The sequence below is a fragment of the Gorilla gorilla genome, chromosome 23, assembly GCF_029281585.2.
Source record: "Gorilla gorilla gorilla isolate KB3781 chromosome 23, NHGRI_mGorGor1-v2.1_pri, whole genome shotgun sequence".
Classification (NCBI taxonomy): Eukaryota; Metazoa; Chordata; class Mammalia; order Primates; family Hominidae; genus Gorilla; species Gorilla gorilla.
This window is the reverse complement of record NC_086018.1, coordinates 17,340,832-17,363,050: the sequence shown is the minus strand read 5'-3', so window position 1 is coordinate 17,363,050 and position 22,219 is coordinate 17,340,832. Positions and strand designations below refer to the sequence as shown.

At 51.1% G+C, this 22,219-nt stretch overlaps 1 protein-coding gene across 5 annotated transcripts in view; it reads left to right on the top strand.

Moving 5' to 3' along the window:
* The window catches only part of TXNRD2 (thioredoxin reductase 2), a 66,215-nt gene that overhangs the window by 13,364 nt on the left and 30,632 nt on the right, over positions 1-22,219 (top strand). For 4 of the 5 annotated variants that reach the window (XM_031005570.3, XM_031005571.3, XM_055374978.2 and 1 more), the window contains exons 3-8: positions 8,871-8,927; positions 10,084-10,228; positions 10,871-10,945; positions 13,251-13,329; positions 13,818-13,880; positions 17,648-17,718. In XM_031005570.3, the coding sequence (XP_030861430.1) occupies positions 8,871-8,927; positions 10,084-10,228; positions 10,871-10,945; positions 13,251-13,329; positions 13,818-13,880; positions 17,648-17,718 (490 nt within the window). The remainder of the gene's footprint in view (positions 1-8,870; positions 8,928-10,083; positions 10,229-10,870; positions 10,946-13,250; positions 13,330-13,817; positions 13,881-17,647; positions 17,719-22,219) is intronic. The other variant, XM_055374976.2, reaches the window with a different exon arrangement.

Genomic DNA, 22,219 nt, shown 5'->3' with positions numbered 1-22,219 from the left:
TATGTCATCTTCCTCTTCTGGCTTCTTTCACTCAGGGTAATGACCTTGAGACTCATCTGCGTTGGCGCGAGTGTCGATGGTTTCTTGCTTTTCATTGCTGAGTAGTGTTCTATTTATGGCTGTGCCGTTTCGTGTACGTGTTCCCCTGTAGCTGGACACTTGAATTGTTTCCACCTTTTGGCCATTGTGGACAGTATTGCTGTGCATGTCTGTCTGTGTGTTTGTGTGGATATATGTTTTAAATTATTTTGGGTAAGTGCCTAAAAATGGACCAGCTGGGTCGTGTGGTATATCTCTTATTTAGGTATTTTTTCATTTCTTTTAGCAGCATTTTGTAGTTTCTTTTTTATTCAAGTTTTTTTTTTTATTAAAAAAAAAGAAAGATGAGGGTCTCTCTGTGTTGCCCAGGCTGGTCTCAAAATCCTGGGCTCAAATGATCCTCCCACCTTGGCCTCCCAAAACGTTGGGATTACAGGAATGAGCCACGGTGCCTGGCCTGTGGTTTTCAATGTATACGTCTTTCACATATTTTATCAGATACATCCCTAAGTGTTTCATATTTTTAGAATAGTTTTATTGAGGTATACCTCACATTACGTATGCATTTGTCCCTCGGTACCCGAGGACGATTGGGTTCAGGAACCCCCGCTGTTACCAAAATCCATGGACACTGAAATTCGTGCATACTGGGAGTCAGGCAGTCGGCCCTGCAGCACCCACAGATACAGAGTCAGCCCTCTGTATATATAGTTTTGCATCCTATGAATACTGTTTTTTCTTTTTCTTTCTTTCTTTCTTTTTTTTTTTTTTTTTTTGAGACAAGGTCTCATGTGTTGCCCAGGCTGCAGTAAATGGTGCAATCTCGGCTCACTGCAACCTCCACCTCCCGGGTTCAAGCGATTTTCCCACCTCGGCCTCCCGAGTGGCTGGGACCACAGGCGCCACCATGCCCAGCTACTTTTTGTATTTTTTGGTGGAGAAGGCAGGTTTCGCTATGTTGCCCAGGCTGGTGTTGAATTCCTGAGCTCAAGTGATCCATCTGCCTCAGCCTCCCAAAGTGCTGGATTACAGGCATGAGCCACCACGCCCAGCTGAGTACTGTATTTCCAATCCGAGTTTGGTTACAGATTTGGAACTTGCCGATATGGAGAGATAATATATATATATTTTTGAGACCGAGTTTCGCTCTTGTCACCCAGGCTGGAGTGCAATGGCACAATCTCAGCTCACTGCACTCTCCACCTCCTGGATTCAAGCAGTTCTCTTGCCTCAGCCTCCCGAGTAGCTGGGATTACAGGTGCCTGCCACCACGCCCAGCTATTTTGTATTTTTAGTAGAGACGGGGTTTCACCATGTTGGCCAGGCTGGTCTCGAACTCCTGACCTCAGGTGATCCGCCCACCTTGGCCTTCCAAAGTGTTGGGATTACAGGTGGGAGCCACTGTGCCCAGTCAAGGGATTATATTTATTGAAAAAAAAATCCATGTATGAGTGGACCTGTGCAGTTCAAACCTGTGTTATTCAAGAACATTTTAGTTTCTCCCCAAAATACCCTGTACCCATTAGCAGTCAGTCTCTTCCCCACCCTCCCCAGCCCCTGGCAACCACTAATCTACTTCCTATATCCGTGGATGTGTCTGTTCTGGACATTTCAGCTGTTTTTTGGTTGTTTGTTTGTTTGTTTTCAGACAGGGTCTGACTCTGTTGCCCAGGCTGGGGTGCAGTAGCACCATCTCGGCTCACTGCAACCTCCGCCTCTCGGGCTCAAGCAATTCTCCCACCTCAGCCTCCCGAGTAGCTGGGATTACAGGTGTGCACCACCACATCCAGCTAATTTTTTGTATTTTTAGTAGAGACGGGGTTTCACCATACTGGCCAGGCTCGTCTTGAACTCTTGACCTCTCAAGTGTTCCACCCACCTTGGCCTCCCAAAGGGTTGGGATTAACAGGTGTGAGCTGCCGTTGTTTTGTTTTTTGAGATGGAGTCTCGCTCTGTCACCCTGACTGGAGTGCGGTGGTGTGATCTTGGCTCACTGCAACCTGTGCCTCCCGGGCTCAAACGATTCTCCTGCCTCAGCCTCCCGAGTAGCTGGGACCACAGGCACACACCACTATACCCGACTAATTTTTGTACTTTTAGTAGAGATGGGGTTTCACCATGTTGGCCAGGCTGGTCTTGAACTCTTGACCTCAGGTGATCCGCCCACCTCGGCCTCCCAGAGTGCCGGTATTACAGGCATGGGCCACCGTGCCTGGCCTCTTTGCATTTTCTTTTTCTTTTTCTTTCTTTTTTTTTTTTTTTTTGAGAGGGAGTTTCGCTCTTGTTGCCCAGGCTGGAGTGCCATGGCACAATCTCGGCTCACTGCAACCTCCGCCTCCCAGGTTCAAGCAATTCTCCTGCCTCAGCCTCCTGAGTAGCTGGGATTACAGGCATGCACCACCACGCCTGGCTAATTTTGTATTTTTAGTAGAGAAAGGGTTTCTCCATGTTGAGGCTGGTCTCGAACTCCTGACCTCAGGTGATCCACCCGCCTCGGCCTCCCAAAGTGCTGGGATTACAGGCGTGAGCCACCATGCCCAGCCCTGCACTTTCTTGATGGTATCCTTTGTGCCACAAAAGTTTTAAATTTTGGTGAAGTCCTAATTTATCTATTTTTTTCCTTTGTTGCTTATGATTTTGGTATCATAGCTAAGAAATCCAAGATCACAAAGATTTACACCTGTGTTTTCTTGTAAGCGTTTTATAGTTCAAGCTCTTACAGTTAGGTCTTTGATTTATTTTGAGTTGCTTTAGGGTTTATGGCATGTACCTTAACTTGCCAGTCTACCCTTAAAAAAGCATACATCTATTCCACCCCTCCTAACCTTCATTCTATGTTATTATATCATGTGTTTACTGTTACATGTTATAAATCCACAATACATCATTATTATTTTTGTTTAAAATATACTTAAATCGTGTGAGAAAATCTCACATACTCACCCATTGTATTTCTGTGCTCTTCATTCCTTTGTGAGGATCCACATTTCCATCTGGTATTTTTCTTCTACCTTAAGGGCATCCTTTAGCATTTCTTGTAATATGGCTCTGGGGGTAATGAATTCTCTCAGCTTTTGTATGTCTGAAAACGTTTTTATTTTGCCTTCTTTTTTGTTGTTGTTGTTTTGTTTTGTTTTGTTTTTTGAGATGGAGTCTTGCTCTGTCGCCCAGGCTGGAGGGCAGTGGTGCGATCTCGGCTCACTGCAAGCTCTGCCTCCCGGGTTTGCGCCATTCTCCTGCCTCAGCCTCCTGAGTAGCTGGGACTACAGGCGCATGCCACCACGCCCGTCTAATTTTTTGTGATTTTAGTAGAGACGGGGTTTCGCTGTGTTAGCCAGGATGGTCTCGATCTCCTGACCTTGTGATCTGCCCCCTTGGCCTCCCAAAGTGCTGGGATTACAGGCGTGAGCCACCATGCCTGGCCCCCCGCTTTTTTTTTTTTTTCAGTACTTTAAAAATTTTGCCCCTCTGACTTCTGGCTTGCATTGTTTCCAGTGAGAAATCTGCTACTATTTTTATCTTAGTGTCTCTGTAGTGTGTCTTGGTTGCTTTTAGGATTTTCTCTTTTCACTGGCCTTGAGTCCCTCCTTCTTCCCCTCACATGTGGGCACTTTTAATTCCATGTATATTAGGCTGCATGAAGCTTCCCCACAACCTACTGATGCTCTTTTCATTAGAAACATTTCTTACTCTGCGTTTCATTTTGGATAGTTTCTATTCCTATGTTTTCAAACCCACCAATAAAAGATTCTGCAACATCTGACCTGCCATTAATCCCGTCCAGTGTATTTTTCATCTCCTGTATTGTAGTTTTCATCTCTACAATCCAGCTTGAGCCTTTGGCTATATCTTCCATGTTGCTCCTGCACTGTTTGAACATGCAGAATGGCTAGTGGGGCAGTGAGCTGAGGAGAAGGGACAGAGGGGAAGCTCGGCTGTTGGGTCTACGGGTATGATGGAGACCATGCAGCTGAAAGTAAACCGTCACCCCTTCTGCTTCAGTGTGAAAGGCCAGGTGAAGATGCTGCGGCTGATGAGGCTGGGCCTTAGGGTGCGGGGGGTGGTGGAATCTGCTTGTGTGCGGGAGATGTGGCTATGTGGCTATAAAGGATGAAGATGAACGCCCTGTTTGCTTTTCAACCTCACTTGGATCAAGGATAAAAGGCCAGTTGCGGCCTTCTTGGTGGAAGAAGGAGAGAGATAAGGCACTGTCCTCCCCTTCGGAGGGTCTGGGGGTACACTCATCCATCAAAACCACTGAGGGCTGGGCGTGGTGTGTGCCTGTGGTCCCAGCACTTTGGGAGGCTGAGCTGGGAGGATTGCTTGAGCCCAGGAGGTCAAGACGTAAGCAAGCTGTGATCACACCGCTGCACGCCAGTGCCTGGGCAACAAAGTGAGACCCTGTCTCTTTAAAAGAAAAAAGAAAAAAAAGCCTTTTTTTAAATTAAAAAAAAAATCAAGTCTACCTGAATGGCCTGCACTTGGACCCACAAACCAGGTACCCAAGTTACCAGGCAAGGCAGCTGCAGTTGTACCAGTCAGAAGTCCACAAGATTTGAAAAAAAAAAAAAAAAAAAAAAAAAAAAGCCTCAGGGGTTTCAGTGAATGCTGTGTTAACTTTTTTTTTTGAGACATAGTTTCACTCTTGTTGCCCAGGCTTGAGTGCAGTGGTGCCATCTCGGCTCACTGCAACCTCTGCCTCCCGGGTTCAAGCAGTTCTCCTGCCTCAGCCTCCCGAGTAGCTGGGATTACAGGTGCCCACCACCACACCTGGCTAATTTTGTATTTTTAGTAGAGACGAGCTTTCACCATGTTGGTCAGGCTGGTCTCGAACTCCTGACCTCAGGTGATCTGCCCGCCTCGGCCTCCCAAAATGCTGGGATTACAGGCGTCAGTTACCACGCCCAGTCTGCTCATTAACTTCTATAAGTCAGATGTTTGATGTGACCGAGTTCAAGGCTGATACAGCCCAGAGCCAGGACAGGTCGAGAGCTGCCCATTTTTAGGGCCTCAGACTTCCTACTGGGAGCATCGCAGCCCCTTCTGAACAGAGGTTTGGAGAAGGTGGGTCATTTGGAGAGAAGTGACCTAAACTATCCTAGTTGAAGGAATCTATCCTTGAAAGTCATCATTGAAGGAATTCAAAAAGAGAAAACTTAAGGGAAAGGAAAAAAAATAGTTTAAAATTTTAAAGAGTGGCATGTGGGAGAGGGGGTGGAGATAGTTAAGAGTTATAGGAAAACATTTCCAATTAATATGAGGAGAAATTTTATATTGGGAGAGTTCCCAAAATTAAATGGCCACTTGGGAAGGCAGTACATTCCCAGACAAAGGCACCAGGCATAGGTGAGCACTTGGTGAGGATGTTATGAAGGAGACTCAAACTTCAGGTAAGTAGGTAGAACAAATTGCATATAATATCCTTCCTGGCCGGGCATGGTAGCTCACGCCTGTAATCCCAGCACTTTGGGAGGCCGAGGTGGGCGGATCATGAGATCAGGAGTTTAAGACCAGCCTGACCAACATGGTGAAACCCCATCTCTACTAAAAATACAAAAAAATTGGCCGGGCATGGTGGTGCGCACCTGTAATCCCAGCTATTCAGGAGGCTTAGGCAGGAGAATCGCTTGAACCCAGGAGGTGGAGGTTGCAGTGAGCCAAGATCACGCCACTGCACTCCAGCCTGGGTGACAGAGCTAGACTCCATCTCAAAAAAAGAGAAAAAAAGATCCTTCCCACACCAAAAGTCTGTAGCTGTGAGAAGTAGCTACCATATAGTGCAAGTATATGGTAAGAGATGCATAAGAGGTTTATAAAACCACCCTGGAGTCGAAGGAGAGAGAACTTTTGGTAGGGAGTAAGTAGGTAAAAAGGGACCCAAAGGTCTGGGATCTTGAACACTGAAGGAGGAACAGTGTTCTGTGAGAAAGGTTTGTTTTTAACATGTTAATTTCTTCAACAAACCATTCGAATACTTAATGTGGTCCAAGCTCTGGGCCAGGACCCGGAACAACAAAGACAAACCAGGACCAAAGCCCCTGACTCACGGAGTTCTGCAGTTGAGTTACCGAGACAGACACATGAACAGATAGTTCATCATATGTGATAAGGTGGAGTTAGGGCACACAAGTGAGGCATCTAAGCGAGGAAATACAAATAAAAAAGTATGGAATAGTTAGAATACCTGTTTTATTGATCTTTTCTGCTAATTCTGACATCTGTGTCTGTTCCAAGTCAGTCTCCATTGACTGATTTTTTTTTGTCCCCTTTATAGGTGTATTTTCCTGCTTCTTTGTGTGACTGGTAATTTTTGGTTGAATGCCAGACACTTGAATTTACTTGTTGGGTTCTGGGCATTTTTGTATTTCTAGAAATACTATTATTGAGCTCTGTTCTGGGATGCAGTTATCAAGAGTCAGTTTGATCCTTTTGGGTCTTCTGCAAAAGATTTGTTAGGTGGGTATGGAGCAGTGCCCAGTCTAGGGCTAATGATTCTCAACTACTGGGGCATGACCCAACGCCCCAGGAATTATATGCTTTTCCCAGTCCAGATTCTGGGAACAGGCACTGTCCCCTGCCCTGTGTGGGCTCTGTCCCCTCCAGTCCTTCCAGGTGGTTCTGTCTGGTCTCAGGTAGTTTCCCAAGACACATGCGCCAATCAGATCTCCCAGATTCTCTGGGCAGCCCCCTCCTCACTGTCTTCTGTGCATGACCTCTGGCTGCCTCAGTCTCCCCCAGTTCTCAGCCCTCTCCTGTGCTGGATTCTCCCCATCTCCCCCGGCCTGCAGTGCTGGGTCCTGGAGACTCCCCAGGGCTCACCATGTTTGTTTCCTCTCTCTCAGGTCCTTTGTTACCTGACATGGAGTACCTGAAAGCCCGTTGTTTCATGCATTTTACCTGGGTTTTGGGATGCTTCAGGGGGAGGGTAAATCTGGGCCCTGCTGCTCCATCGTGGTCAGATGTGGGAGTTACACACTGGCATTTTTTTTTTTTTTTTTTTTTTTGAGACAGGGTCTTGCTCTGTCACCTAGGCTGGAGTGCAGTGGCACAATCTTGGCTCACTGCCACCTCCACCTCCTAAGCTCAAGCCATCCCCCCACCTTAGCCTCCCGAGCAGCTGGGACCACAGGCGCACGCCACCACACCCAGCTAATTTTTGTATTTTTTGTAGAGACAGGGTTTTGCTATATTGCCCAAGCTGGTCTCAAACTCCTGGGCTCAAGCAGTCTGCCTGCTGCGGCCTCCCAAAGTGTTGAGATTATAGGCGTGAGCCACTGCGCCTTGTGGACATTAGCTTTTTTTTTTTTTTTTTTTTTTTTTTTTTTTGAGACAGAGTCTCGCTGTGTCACCCAGTCTGGAGTACAGTGGCACAATCTCGGCTCACTGCAAGCTCCGCTTCCTGGGTTCACACCATTCTCCCGCCTCAGCCTCCCGAGTGACTGGGACTACAGGCACCCGCCACCACGCCCAACTAATTTTTTTTTTGTATTTTTTAGTAGAGACAGGGTTTCACCGTGTTAGCCAGGATGTTCTCGATCTCCTGCCCTCGTGATCTCCCCACCTTGGCCGCCCAAAGTGCTGGGATTACAGGCATGAGCCACTGCACCCATACAAGCAAAATGGATTTTAAAAATGAACTCTTACAAAACTTTGTTCTAATCTTGCTTTCTAATAGCCATGAATCAAACACTTTCCTTGGCATTTTAGGGTTCATGAGATTTGTGTGTGCCTTGGGAGGCAGTCAAGTCCAAGGTCTGAAGTTTGCTGATGCAGTGCCCAAGCCCGGGCAAATGGAAGCTTGAAATTAGCCCTGGCTAATGTTTTTTTTTTTCTTTCTTTCTTTCTTTCTTGAGAGAGTCTTGCTCTGTCGCCCAGGCTGGAGTGCAGTGGTGTGATCTCTGCTCACTGCAGCCTCTGCCTCCTGGGCTCAAACGATTATCTTGCCTCAGCCTCCCGGGTAGCTGGGGCTACAGGCTTGCACCACCACACCTGGCCAATTTTTTTATTTTTATTTTTAGTGGAGACACGTTTTACCATGTTGGCCAGGCTGGTCTTGAACTCCTGACCACAAGTGATACACCTTCCTCAGCCTCCCAAAGTGCTGGGATAACAGGTGTGAGCCACCATGCCCGGTCCTGGCTAATGGTTTCTGAGTTGGCCCCAGAACCTGTGGCCCTGGGTGGCCACGCTGCTGGCTGGGAGGGCAACTGGGTGGCTCTGCAGTGGGAAGTGTGGTTTGGAGTCAGGTCTCGGCTCCTGCTCTGGGGCTGGCCCACCCTGGGGCTGCTGCGTCACTTCTCCTGAGCTTTGGTGTCCTGGTCCTGAGAGTGAGGCAGCGAATACCCACCTAGGGGGCTCTGGCTGGGATGGGAAGGGGCAAGGGAGAGCCTCTGAGTCAGGAGCCATTCCCAGTGAGTGGCTACCTGGGGGATGCCACACAGGGATGCTTGGGTGGGCACTGGGCTTATGGTGAACGTGAATGTGCAGGGGCAGGTGGGGCTGATGCCAGCACTGTGAGGGGTGGATGGTACAAAGGCTGCGGGCCCTGAGAGGTCTGAGGGCTCCTGCCTGTGGGCAGCGCAGCTGGGTGGGCAGTGCCAGAAAGAGGCTGGAAGACTCAGTGCAGAGCCAGCAGGCAGCGCAGCTCAGCAGGCCAGAGCGCAGAGGCAGATCAGGGGTCCCTAGCATTGCGCAGCTCAGCCACTGTGTGGGCAGCCGCAGGCCCAGGCCCTGCCCACGCTCTTCTGGACCTCACAAGCCCCGAGGAGTGCCTGTTCTTGAGTCCTGAGCCAGCTCCCCATGCTCACCTGCTGCTCTCCTTATCCTTCCAGCCGCTCAGCTGGGAAGGAAGGTGGCCGTGGTGGACTACGTGGAACCTTCTCCCCAAGGTAGGCAGCACCCTATGGGAGCCGGGTGTCCTGGGGAAGGAGGTGGGAGGTGGGCCCAGTTCCTGTACAGAGGGCAGCTGACACCAGAGTCCTTCAGCCCTGCTGTCCATGGTTTCTGGACAGTGTCCTGTTTCACTCATCATTACTTTAAAGTTCTTCACCATTATCGAAAACGACTCTGGCCAGGTGCAGTTGCTCACGCCTGTACTCACAGCACTTTGGGAAGCCAAGGCAGGCCTTGATCACTTGAGCCCAGGAGTTCGAGGCTGCAGTGAGCTATGATTGCACTACTACACTCCAGCCTGGGTGACAGAGTGAGAACTTATCTCTAAATTTTTTTTTTTTTTAATTGAGAAAGAGTCTCGCTCTGTCAGCCAGGCTGGAGTGCAGTGGTGCGATCTTGGCTCACTGCCAACCTCTGCCACCCGGGTTCAAGTGATTCTTGTGCCTCAGCCTCCTGAGTAGCTGGGACTACAGGCGTGTGCCACCACACCCAGCTAATTTTTGTATTTTTAGTAGAGACAGGGTTTCACCATGTTGGCCAGACTGTTTTTGAACTCCTGACCTCAGGTTATCCGCCCGCCTTGGCCTCTCAAAGTGCTGGGATTACAGGTGTGAGCCACCACACTCAGCCTAAAAATTTTTTTTAAATTAAAAATAAAAATAGGCCGGGCACGGTGGCTCACACGTGTAATCTCAGCACTTTGGGAGGCCAAGGCGGGCGGATCACCTGAGGTTGGGAGTTCAAGACCAGCCTGACCAACATGGAGAAATCCCATCTCTACTAAAAATACAAAATTAGCCAGGCATGGTGGCGCATGCCTATAATCCCAGCTACTCGGGAGGCTGAGGCAGGAGAATAGCTTGAACCCGGGAGGCGGAGGTTGGGGTGAACCGAGATCGCGCCATTGCACTCCAGCCTGGGTAACAAGAGCAAAACTCCATCTCAAATAAATAAATTAATAAATATTAAAAAGTAAAAACAACTGTTTTTATTTTCGAGTACAGTTATAGAGAGCAGATTCGTGTGGCATGTCAGCTGGTCTGTGTTAGAGTTACAAAGCAACTTAAAGGAATTCCAAACACTCTAGAAGAACAGGGAAGCCTCCAGCAGTCACCTGAACATAAATTCAAATGTGCTCTTCCCATGTCCCAGGCACCCGGTGGGGCCTCGGCGGCACCTGCGTCAACGTGGGCTGCATCCCCAAGAAGCTGATGCACCAGGCGGCACTGCTGGGAGGCCTGATCCAAGATGCCCCCAACTATGGCTGGGAGGTGGCCCAGCCCGTGCCGCATGACTGGTAAGGATCTGGCGCCGTGGCATTCCAGTGCTTTTCTTCTACTCTTGGGTGGAGGAGGAAGAGGAGGCTTATCCTCCATGAGCCCTCATGGGGAGTGGGCCGTAGGATGGGTTTCTCAGCCAGGGGCGACTCTGCGCTGTCTGCCTCAGACATTTGGGAATGTCTGGAGACAGTTTTGGTTGTCACTGGGGAAGGGTTTGCTCCCCTTTGCGGGGAGCCCAGGGATGCTACAGCCATGCACAGCACAGCCCCACCAAGAACAGTGCATCTTCAAGGCCAGGAGTGCGGGTGGGAGGCCGCTTCAGCTGAGCTCTTCTGGGAAGGGGACCACGTGGCCCAGCCACACCCACAGTGGCTCAGATAGGCCTCTGCCTGCAGTGGGTAGCCTTTGGGGCACAGAGCAGCTGCATCTGGAGAGCCGTGGGTCAGAGCCCCTGTTTTCTGTGAGTCCAAAGGTCTGCAGCCCTGAGCCCGGGACAGGCGGTTGCATGTAGGGATGGATGTCACGTTTTGCCACCTTTAAAAGCACTCTTGTTTTTTGATACTTCTATGAATGTACCATTTGAATCTAATAGTCCATTGTGAGGCCCTGCAACTAACACCTGTGTTGTGGATTTTACATTTTGTTTCGTATCTTCACAGGAGGAAGATGGCAGAAGCTGTTCAAAATCACGTGAAATCCTTGAACTGGGGCCACCGTGTCCAGCTTCAGGACAGGTACTGAAGCTCTCTCCGGGAATGGTCCGCCCTCTGGGCCTTCTCTTGGGCGTTCTGTGCCTGGACACACACTTACTTACTGTGCAGAGCATGCTCTGGCAGGCTCTGGGGGTTCATGTCCTGCTCATGGGTGGGGATGAGGACAAGGAGCAGATGGGAGTGACTGTAGGGGAAGGGGAGACTGCCCTTTGCTGCTGAGCAGAGCCTGGAGGTGCTGCCAAGGAATGAGTGAGGCCACATTGGCAGAATGGCCAGAGCCCAGGGCTGCACAGGGAGGAGGCGCTTGGGGCTGGAAGGCCTCAGGCCAGAGAGCATGGACATGGCTAAGCCTGGGGCTAATACGTGGTGAGGGTCATCCCAGTGGCAAGCCCCCACCCCGTGAACCCCCTTCTTACTGTACACCTCCAGCTCCTTGGGTGTGGGTGCAGGAGCCTGGTGCTTTCCGCTGGAGCAAATGTCCCTACTTGGTCACCGTTCCTGTCAGCCCCTGGGGGATCTCCATCACAGAGGCCGATGCTCCCCTGGCCTACAACCTTCTCCTGGGGCTCAGCTGCCAGCACAGCAGATGCCTGAAACTGGTACCGCCTCTGGCCCAGCCTTTCTCCCGGGGTTGTGGAGGGGACAGTGGTCCTGCAGAGGTCTGGTGGCTCTCCTCATGCACCATTTGCTTGGCCCCAGGGTGGGTCTTCCTGGGGCTTCACAGCAGGCAGCAGTTTTGTGCTCACTAAATCCAGGAAAGTGGAGCCAGGAAGCCAACTGCTTGCCCTCCACCTGGACCCCACAAGCTCTCCCCTATCCAGGGAGCTAAGCCACATTGTGCCGTGGCATTTCTGTGTTTCTCTGTGGGGCTCTGTATCCCCTGGTACAGTTTCCTGGGGGCAGCAGGCTCTGCCCTCCTTCCTCCCTGCCCTGGGCAGCTCCTGGACGGGCACCAAACAGGCCCAGCCCACTGCCTGCTCCGGAACCACCTGCGGAAGGAGGCTGGGGTGCACCTGGGCTGTTTCTGCTTTTTCACTCTTCTGAAAAGTGCTGCCATGAGCATTGCCCGGCTGTGTCCCATGGCTGCTTCCTGGCTGTCGAGGTGATTGAAGGGCTCTTGCTGTAGGAACTTCACGCAGCTCAGACAGCCCATAGAGGCACAGGCTTGCCAGTGGGGAGAAGGCAGTCTCAAGCAGGAGGCAGAGCCTTCCCAGAACCCTTGCTGCAGCACAGTCCTTTTGTCATTAGAAAGTGTTGGTTGGGTGCAGTGGCTCATGCCTGTAATCCTAGCACTTTGGGAGGCTGAGGTGGGAGGATCACTTGAGCCCAGGAGTTGGAGACCAGCCTGAGCAACATAGTTTTATTGCTACATCCCTACAAAAAATAAAATGAACTAGCCAGGTATGGTTGCCCATGCCTATAGTTCCAGTTACTTGAAACGAGGCTTCAGTGAGCTATGATCGTGCCACTGCACTCCAGCCTGGGTGACAGAGTGAGAGGATGTCTTAAAAAAAAAAAAAAAAAAAGGGTGGGGCGCGGTGGCTCATGCCTGTAATCCTAGCACTTTGGGAGGCTGAGGTGGGTGGATCACTTGAGGTCAGGAGTTCAAGACCAGCCTGGCCAACATGGCAAAACCCCATCTCTACTAAAAATACAAAAATTAGCCAGGCGTGGTGGCGCAAGCCTGTAATCCCAGCTTCTCAGGAGGCTGAGGCAAGAGCTGAGGCAAGAGAATGGCTTGAACCTGGGAGGTGGAGGTTGCAGTGAGTCAAGATCGTGCCACTGAACTCCAGCCTGGGCGACAGAGTGAGACTTTGACTCAGAAAAAAAAAAAAAAAAAAGAAAGCGTGGGTCATTTGTTTCTGTGCACTATGCTCCCAGCCACTGTTTTGCCAGCCTTGTCATGCCTGTTCTCTTGGTGTTACCACACCCCTGAAATCAGAAGGTGACACCATCTGGCGGGCACCACAGCTCCCTGCTGGAACATGTCCAGGTGATGAGGACTGTCCCCAAGAGAGGTCCAGCCACCTCTTGCTGCACACCAGGGCTGTACGTGGCCTCTCAGGACTGTGCTGAGCTGGCTTCCGTCCCTGCTTTGACACCTGTGGTTAACATGTCCCTGGGATCCCTGGGGGACAGGCGAGGTGCCCCCACATCCCCTCCATGCTTCTCAGCATGGTTGCCGCTTACCTCTTGGTCCATCTGAGCCACAGCACCAGGCCCTGCTGGTTGCTGGAGCTCCCTTTTACCAGTGTTCCCTATTGATCCAGTTGGTGAGGTTTAATTTGCAGAGGAAGTGTTTGAAAATCTTATCTTTATCTTTCAGAAAAGTCAAGTACTTTAACATCAAAGCCAGCTTTGTTGACGAGCACACGGTTTGTGGCGTTGCCAAAGGTGGGAAAGAGGTGAGCATCTGACTTACTTGCATGGCTCCTTGTGGACCCTTCTGCAGACCTTGGGCACCAACTGCAGCTGTGTTTGGCCTGGGTGCTGTTCTCAGTAACACGTGCTGCTGGAATCAAAAAGGTGGCTTCTTTTGAGGCTGGGCACTTGTCTTTAACGTGATCAAATAATTTGCTGCCCTGCTGCTCGGAGTGACATGGCAACAGGGTTGGTGACCACACCCTTTTTGCAGGATTTTTTGGGGATTTGAGGGTGCCTTGAAGTGCCTGGAGTTAGAACATCTCCCTGTGCTTTCTGCCTGTCCCCCTCCCGCCAGGCTGATGGTTGATGGGATTCCAGCTCCATAGGGCCTCTGAACTGCTGGCCAAGGGTGCACGCTATAGGGCCGGGACCGTGGGAACTGCTGGCCAAGGTCTGTGGTGCTCAGGCCCTCTGGTGGGGTGATCACCATGCACCTGTCTGACCCACGGCTTTCTCTTTTTCTTCTCAGATTCTGCTGTCAGCCGATCACATCATCATTGCTACTGGAGGGCGGCCAAGATACCCCACGCACGTGAGTATCCCCAGAGCACAGCGTCCCTGCTGCCGTGGCCCATTCCCGGCCTCTTTGAGGGATACGTTTTTACACACGTGCTTCCCACAGCAGCAGCTTGCACACCCTTTCCCCCTATACTCACTATCATCACTTTCTGCTTTCCAATTCTCTTGAATCCACACTGCTGAAATGTGGGGTCCCCAGTGGCCTCCACGCTGCCAGATCCTCAGGACAGCTCTCGTTCTGCTCTCCCCCTGCCCCGCTGGATCCGTCCCCTTCCACACCAGGATCCTGCTTCCTAAGTCTCCATTGCTGATTCCCCCTTTTCCCTTCAGCCTCAGAATGTTGGAACATTCAGGATATAAGCCTCATTCTTCATCTTCCTCCTTCACGTCCCCCAGTTTAAAAAAAGTTTGAAATAAAATTCACACGCTATAAAATTTAGCCTTTTTTAGGGTACAATTCAGTGGTTTTTAGTACATTCACAGAGCTGTGCGGCCATCAGTCACCACCATCCATTGCCAGAACTCCTTCCATCATCCCCGAACTGAAACTCTATTCCCATTAAACCCTACTCCCCAGCGCCTCCTCCCCCAGCCCCTAGCAACCACCACCTACTTTCTGTCTCTATGAATGTGACAACACTAGGCACCTCGTGTAAGTGAAATCGTACATGTAAGTCCTTCTCATGTAACTGGTACGTGTGTGTCCCTTAGTGACTCGTATGTGTGTGTCCGTTAGTGACTGGCTTACTTCACTGAGCATAACATCCTCCAGGTTCACCTACATTGTAGTGTGTGTCAGTATCATTCCTTTTTATGGCTAGATACTATTCCATTGTATGGATAGACCACACTTTGTTTATCTACTTGCTTGGATAAACACATGTGTTATTTCCACTTTTTAGCTATTATGAATAGTGCCGCTGTGAACATCTGCAAAGAAGTTTTTTGGTGGACTTCAGTTTTCACTTCTCTTGGGTTACACTTAGGAGCAGAACTGCTGGGTCATGTGGTAACTTTATGTTGAATCTTTCAAGGAACGTTTCAAGGAACCTCAGACTGTTTTCCACAATGACTGTGTTTTACATTCCTTCCAGCGGGGTGTAAGGGTCATGGTTTCTTGTTTCTTCACGTATCTTGTAATTTTTTTATTGAAAGCTGAACATTTCAAATAATTTAATGCGGTAACTTTGGAAACCAGATTCTCCCTCTGCCCCAGGATTCTGTTGTTACAGCTGCTTATTTGGTGACTTTTCGGAACCGACTTTGTAAACTCTTATTCTTTGTTGTATGTGGCCACTGAAGTCTTTACTTGGTTAGCTTAGTGGTCAGCTAAGAACTGCATGGAGATTTCCCTAAACTAAGAACTCTCCCGGTCTTTGCTGAGGGCTCTGTGTGCGTTTGGAGGGGATGCCTTCCACACTCAGCAGGCAGCAGACAGCTCTGCCCTAGCCTTCACTTCCTGCTTCTACAGAGATCAAGGTCAGCTGGAGGTGAGGGTTCAGGGCCTCGTTGGTCCTTCCTGATGTGTGCACAGTACTGTGCATGTGCCTGGCCTAGGTTCCCAGGAATATGCTGGAACCTTTCAAAGCTCCAGCAGACATCTCATACTTTGGCTTTTCCTTTGAAGCTTTTTGGGCAGTCTGTTGTTGGCTCCAACTGTTACCTATCCCCTCAGGCAGCTGTGAGAAGAAAACCTCAGACAAATGCCCCCAGAGAAAGGCTTTTAGCCCTGGCTGAGCTCCAGTGAAGTTGGATAAAGATGACCCTATAGTTGCTGACTCTGACTTTTCTTTGCGGGGGGCTTTGAAAGACCCCAGCTGGGTTCTGCTCTCTCTGACACGTCACTGTTCAGGGCTGCCGCTGAGGTGGGAGTGGGACCAGAGTGAGTTAAAACACCCTGGAGCTCCCATTCTCACTCAGCTTCAGCTGTTTTTCCTGACTTTAAATGTTCCCTGTGTTGCTGCAAGCCTGTGGTTAATTTCCGTAATTCTGAATCTCACAGTTCTTGCCAGTTTTATCGCTGTTTTTAACAGAGAGGCGAATAACTCCTGGCCCAGTCTTGTGGGTTGTGGGGGCAGAGTTGAGGAAGGGGCCCTGGGGTGAGGGGTTGGGGGGCAGCTGCAGCAGGGAAAGCAAATGGGCTGGGGGTGAGCAGAGAGGTTTGACTGAGACCAGTCCCCACGGGTCTCCCAGGGAACCGTGTGCCACCTGCTCCAAGCCTCTAAGTAGGCTGCAGCCAAGCTCTTGAAGACCACGGCTCTCTCGGCCTGGAGGCCACACCACCTCTGACTTAGACCCAGGGGCAGTCCGGTGGAGGCAGAGCAAGGGGAGGTTCTGCCACTTCTTGGATGTGACCCCAGCCTCCACTTCATCCTGTGCTTACTGTGGAAACAGGGAAAGGAGCGGCCCCGAGGAGCACAAGCACCTCCAGTCCTTAGAGGCCGTGGGACTTGTCTGGCCGCCAGGCAGCCACAGCAGCCTCTAGAGGGGGCAGGTTGCTTATGCACAGAGGTGGGGCTCAGGGCTGCGTGACTTTGTAGGATGACACTGTGCAGTTGTTCAAGGCAGCTGCTGCAGACAGGGTCCCAGTGATCCCCTCTCCTGGCAGCTGGGCTCATGGTGGTTCTGCTTAAAGAAGGCCACAGCCAGCTTCCAGCAGCCCAGCGGTCATTGGGCTTCTCTGAGGCCCCAGGCAGAGCTGCACGTGCATCCGCACCAGGGAGCACTGCACAGGGGCCCTGGCCTGGCCCGGCCCTGCTCTGCACCTCACAGGCAGCTGCTGACGGCTCTTTGGGCTCACAGGGGATCCAGCAGGCGCTCCTGGTCCTTAGGAGGCAGGCAGCTCAGGGCTGCTCCGCTCTCCCCGCCACGCCCTCCCAGGGTGTCTGCCAAGGCTTGCTTGCGTTTTAGTCCCTTTGATTGCCAGACCTTTCGGTTTTCCTTGAGCAAACCTGAGAAGTTCTTGACTTTATTTTTTTTTGCCAATTGGAAGCATAAACTGTTTGAGATCCGCTTCCTCCACCAGCACATCTTGTTCTCATGGCCGCTAAGGGGACGTTCACCCTGGGCCTCCCACCTGCTTGGCCGCCCCTCTTCAGGTGACCTGTATGATTTCTGGGCTCAGAGCCCGCCCGGGCCAGCCCTCGAGAGTGTGAAGTCCATCCTGGCTTCAGCCAGGTGCCCTCAGAGCTGCCCCTCAGTCCCTGCCCACCTCAGCCTGTGGCACTTACCCCCTGTGCCTCGTCTCCTCTGGCTGGCCTTGTAGGCCACCCCTGCCGTGCAGACACACCTGAGCTCTGCTGACCCTGATTTGCTGACCTGTTCTCTCCCCACTTCCTCTCTCTGAGTTTGGATCCCCCAGAACCCAGGTGTCGCTCCCTGGGGCTGCATGCCCCTGTCTGTTTGATGTGTCTGTCCAGAACCCGGGCAGACTTGAGGGGTCCCAGCTGTCTGCCTGTATGGCCCCTGCAGTTGCTGTACCCACCTCAGGCCCTGTATCCTGCTCTGAACCAGGGTCAAGGGGAGGGTCCTGGGGAACAGAGGGGAAAGGTACCCTGCGAGGGCACCGGAACCTGGAGTGCAGCAGCTTAGATGCAGACAGGCCACCTGCAGCCCCAAAGAGGCCACAGCCTGCAGACAAGGACTGGCAGCAGGGAAGCCCTGTGCATGTGTGCCCTGGGACAGCTCTGGTTGATTCTGCAAAGCTGGCATCCTCTTTAAGGAAGCCCTAGGACAGGCCAGATGGAGCTCTTGTCCAAGGGGTCATTTCTGTCTTGACAGATCGAAGGTGCCTTGGAATATGGAATCACAAGTGATGACATCTTCTGGCTGAAGGAATCCCCTGGAAAAACGTAAGGCCTGCGCGTGCTTGGTGGGGTCCTCTTTTTGTTCACCAGAGTGAGCACTGGACCCTGAGAGCCTGTGCTGGTGCTTGGCTCCTGGGGCTTTCTTTCCGGTTTACCCAAAAGAAGGAAAAAAGGCCTGTTATTTGTGGCCAGGTGTGGTGGCTCATGCTTGTTAGCCTAGCACTTTGGGAGACTGAGGCGGGAGGATTGCTTGAGGCCAGGAGTTCGAGATCAGCATCAGCCTGGGCAATATAGTGAGACCTCAACTCTACAAAAATCTGGTTTTTTTTGTTGTTGTTTTTTTTTTAGGTGGAGTCTCACTCTGTTGCCCAGACTGGAGTGCAATGGCGCAATCTTGGCTCACTGCAATCCCTGCCTCCCAGGTTCAAGTGATTCTCCTGCTTCAGCCTCCAAAGTAGCTGAAATTACAGGCGCCCACCACCACACCTGGCTAATTTTTGTATTTTTAGTAGAAATGGGGTTTCACCATCTTGGTCAGGCTGGTCTTGAACTCCTGACCTCAGGTGATCCGCCCACCTCGTCCTCCCAAAGTGCTGGGATTACAAGCGTGAGCCACCACACCCAGCCTACAAAAATCTGAAAATATTAACTGAGCATAGTACTGTGCACCTGTAGTCCCAGCTACTTGGGAGGCTTTAGGTGGGAGGATTGCTTGAGCCCAGGAGGTTGAGGCTGCAGTGAGCTGTGATTGCACCACCACGCTCAGCCTGGGAGAGTAAGACCTTGTCTCAAAATAAACAATAAACCTGTGACTTGTGCCCCTCTGCAGGGCTGTTGATTTACTCTGTCCTGTGGCTGCCTTGGAGGTAATAACAATAACAGGAATGCCATATAAACGGAGTCAGCTGTTTGTTATCTAGGTCAGTGGTGTCAAATGGGGTTCCCAGGAGCCCTGGGGTTCCAGTGGGTCCCATCAAGGACATCAGGGAGAACATTAAGGAGGGGAGAGCCAGCAATCCCTATCCCAGCCCTCATCTAACACCCGCACTGTCTTCTGATTTGTACATTGGGTTTCTCTGAAATCTAGCAAAGACTCCAAAGGCCTCAGAAACAACATCTTGATTGTGGAAGGGAGGCTAGCAGCGTGCAAGTGGCTCTCACTCCCCATGGGAGCAGGTGCAGAGTCACTAAGTGCATTCCGATGCCCACAGAGGGGGCCATCCCGAGGTCCCAGGTCCAGGCAGTTCCTGCCTGTGGGGTGTGGAGACTTCATGCTGGCGGGGAGCAGAGAGGCCACCAGAGGGCGGCAGAGGCTTGGTCAATAGCAGTCTTGAGCCTTCCCCAGGAGAAAATACCAGTGGAAAAGGGTCCCACCTCTGTGTGTGCCCGAATGTGCATGGTGTGCGTGCAGATGTGTGTGGTGTGTGTGTGAATGGTGTGTGTGTGGTGTGTGAGTGGTGTGTGTGTGTGAGTGGTGTGTGTGTGAGTGGTGTGTGTGTGGTTGTGTGTGTGAGTGGTGTGTGTGTGAGTGGTGTGTGTGTGGTTGTGTGTGTGAGTGGTGTGTGTGAGTGGTGTGTGTGTGGTGTGTGTGGTGTGCGTGTGTGAAGGGTGTGAGTGTGTGTGTGGTGTGTGTGGTGTGTGTGTGAGTGGTGTGTGTGTGAGTGGTGTGTGTGAGTGGTGTGTGTGGTGTGTGTGAGCAGTGTGTGTGGTGTGTGTGTGAGTGGTGTGTGTGAATGGTGTGTGTGTGTGAATGGTGTGTGTGTGTGAGTGGTTGTGAGTGGTGTGTGTGTGGTGTGTGTGTGAGTGGTGTGTGTGTGGTGTGTGTGTGAGTGGTGTGTGTGTGAGTGGTGTGTGTGTGAGTGGTGTGTGTGAGTGGTGTGTGTGGTGTGTGTGTGAGTGCTGTGTGTGTGAATGGTGTATGTGAGTGGTGTGTGAGTGGTTGTGTGTGTGTGAGTGGTGTGTCACGTGCTCTGCTTGTCGTTTCACACTTCACGGGGCATCTTTGTGTGGGGTCAGGACTGGATTCCCTTGAATGGATGTGGTATAGTTCCTTCGACCTTTCTCTTGTTAATGAGCATCTCAGTAGTTTCTCTTCTTCATCATTATCAATGCTGCAGTGAAAACCTTGGAGGTGCATCTGTTTACCATCAGAAGTGCTTCTGACACATTTTCCCAATTATTCATTGTGATAAAACAGACGTAGTATAAAATTTACCACTTTAACCATTTTTTTTGTTTTTGAAACAAGAGTCTCACTCTTTTGCCCAGGCTGGAGTGCAGTGGTGCGATCTTGGCTCACTGCAACCTCCGCCTCCCGGGTTCAAGCGATTCTCCTGTCTCAGCCCTCTGAGTAGCCGGGACTACAGGTGTCTGCCACCACACCCCGCTAATTTTTTGTATTTTTAGTGGAGACGGGGTTTCACCATGTTGGCCAGGCTGGTCTCAAACTCCTGACCTCAGGTGATCCACCTGCCTTGGCCTTCCAAAGTGCTGGGATTACAGGGGTGAGCCACCACGCCCGGCCCACTTTAACCATTTTTAAGTATACAGTTCAATGGTATTAAATATATTAATAATGTCGTGAAACCATCACCACTATCCATGTCTGGAACTGTTTTCATCTATGTTGTATCTGCATTTCCTTCTTTTTAAGGCTGAGTAATATTCCATTGTACAGGCACACCACATTTTGTTTATCCATTCGTCTGTCAGTGGACACCCAAGTTGCCTCTGCTTCTTGGCTGTTGTGAGCAGTGCTGCCGTGAACACAGGTGTGCAATTACCTCTTGAAGACCTTTCAGTTCTTTTGGATGCAAACCCAGAAGTGGGATTGCTGGATCATATGGTCTTGAGGAACCTCCCTGTTTCCAACAGCGCCCACACCATCTTACATTCTCACCAGCAGTTCAGGAGGACTCCGGGCTCCCCACATCCTCGCCAGTGCATGTTGTTTTCTGTTTTTCTTTCTTTAATTTTTATTTTTTCCTTTAAACTCTGTTTTCTTGATGTTTTCTGTTTTTTTGACAGTGGCCATCCTAGTGGCTGTGAGGTGGTCTTATACGCTTTACAAGGGGAGCTGCCCTTCCATCTTAACACTTTGTGCTGACAGGCCAATTCCATGTGTACTCTGCCTGCTTCCCTGTCCTTGGTAACTCAGGCATCAGCTTTTTGATAAGACACAAAACAGAAAGGAGCCTCTCCTCCCATACCCCTGGCCTGGGCAGTGGTCACTGCTACCCATGGCGCCCACACTCTCCTGAGAGCAGTCACTGCTACCCACGGCGCCCACACTCTCCTGAGAGCGGTCACTGCTACCCACGGCGCCCACACTCTCCTGAGAGCGGTCACTGCTACCCACGGCGCCCACACTCTCCTGATAGCGGTCACTGCTACCCACGGCGCCCACACTCTCCTGAGAGCCGTCACTGCTATCCATGGCGCCCACACCCTCTGAGAGCGGTCACTGCTACTCACGGTGCGCCCACACTCTCCTGAGAGCGGTCACTGCTACCCACGGTGCCCACACTCTCCTGAGAGCGGTCACTGCTACTTATGGTGCCCACACTCTCCTGAGAGCCGTCACTGCTATCCACAGCGCCCACACCCTCCTGAGAGTGGTCACTGCTACTCACTGCGCCCACACTCTCCTGAGAGCGGTCACTGCTACCCACGGCACCCACACTCTCCTGAGAGCGGTCACTGCTACCCACGGCGCCCACACTCTCCTGAGAGCGGTCACTGCTACCCACGGCACCCACACTCTCCTGAGACTGTGCCGAGCTTGCGCTGGTTTCCATCGACTGCCTGCTGCCTTCCATTGGACCCACTGATCGTGGTTTGTCTTTGGACTTGGTGATAGTATTTCATGCAGAAATTTTAAGTTTTTCTGTTGTCACACCAATCACTTTTTCCTGTTATGCCATAATTTCTGGGTTATCTGTTTTTTTATCTTTGAGACAGGGTCTTGCTCTGTTGCCCAGGCTGGAGTGCAGTGGTACGATCATGGCTCGCTGCAGCCTTGATCTCCTGGATTCAAGCAATTCTCCTGCCTCAGCCTCCTGAGTAGCTGGGATTACAGGCGCCCGCCACCAGGCCCAGCTAATGATTATTTTTTTTAGAGCAAGGACTCGCTTTGTGGCCCAGGCTAGTCTTGAACTCCTGGGCTCAAGTGATCACCCTGGCCCCTCAAAGTGCTGGGATTACAGGCGTGAGCTACGGCACCCAGACTGTTTTTTTAATCTTTGACTATCTGCTGAGTTACACATGATCTGACTCTGTTTGCATTTGCTGTGATCAGTGGTCTTTTCAAAAAGCCTCGTGTCACAGCCTCGTTTGAGATGAGCGTGTCTGTGAGCATGCCCGTGTGTGCTGCACAAATCGCCAGCATGGTCCTTGCCCACTTTCACGTCTGGCTTTTCTCTTCTCTTATCTCTTCTTACCCTCCAGATGGTTTGTGTATTAGGGATGTGATCCTCTGTCGCTTGTGGTGCAGATTTTCTCAGCTTCTAGTGTCTTTTAACTTGTGTGATGTACAAATGGTTTAAGT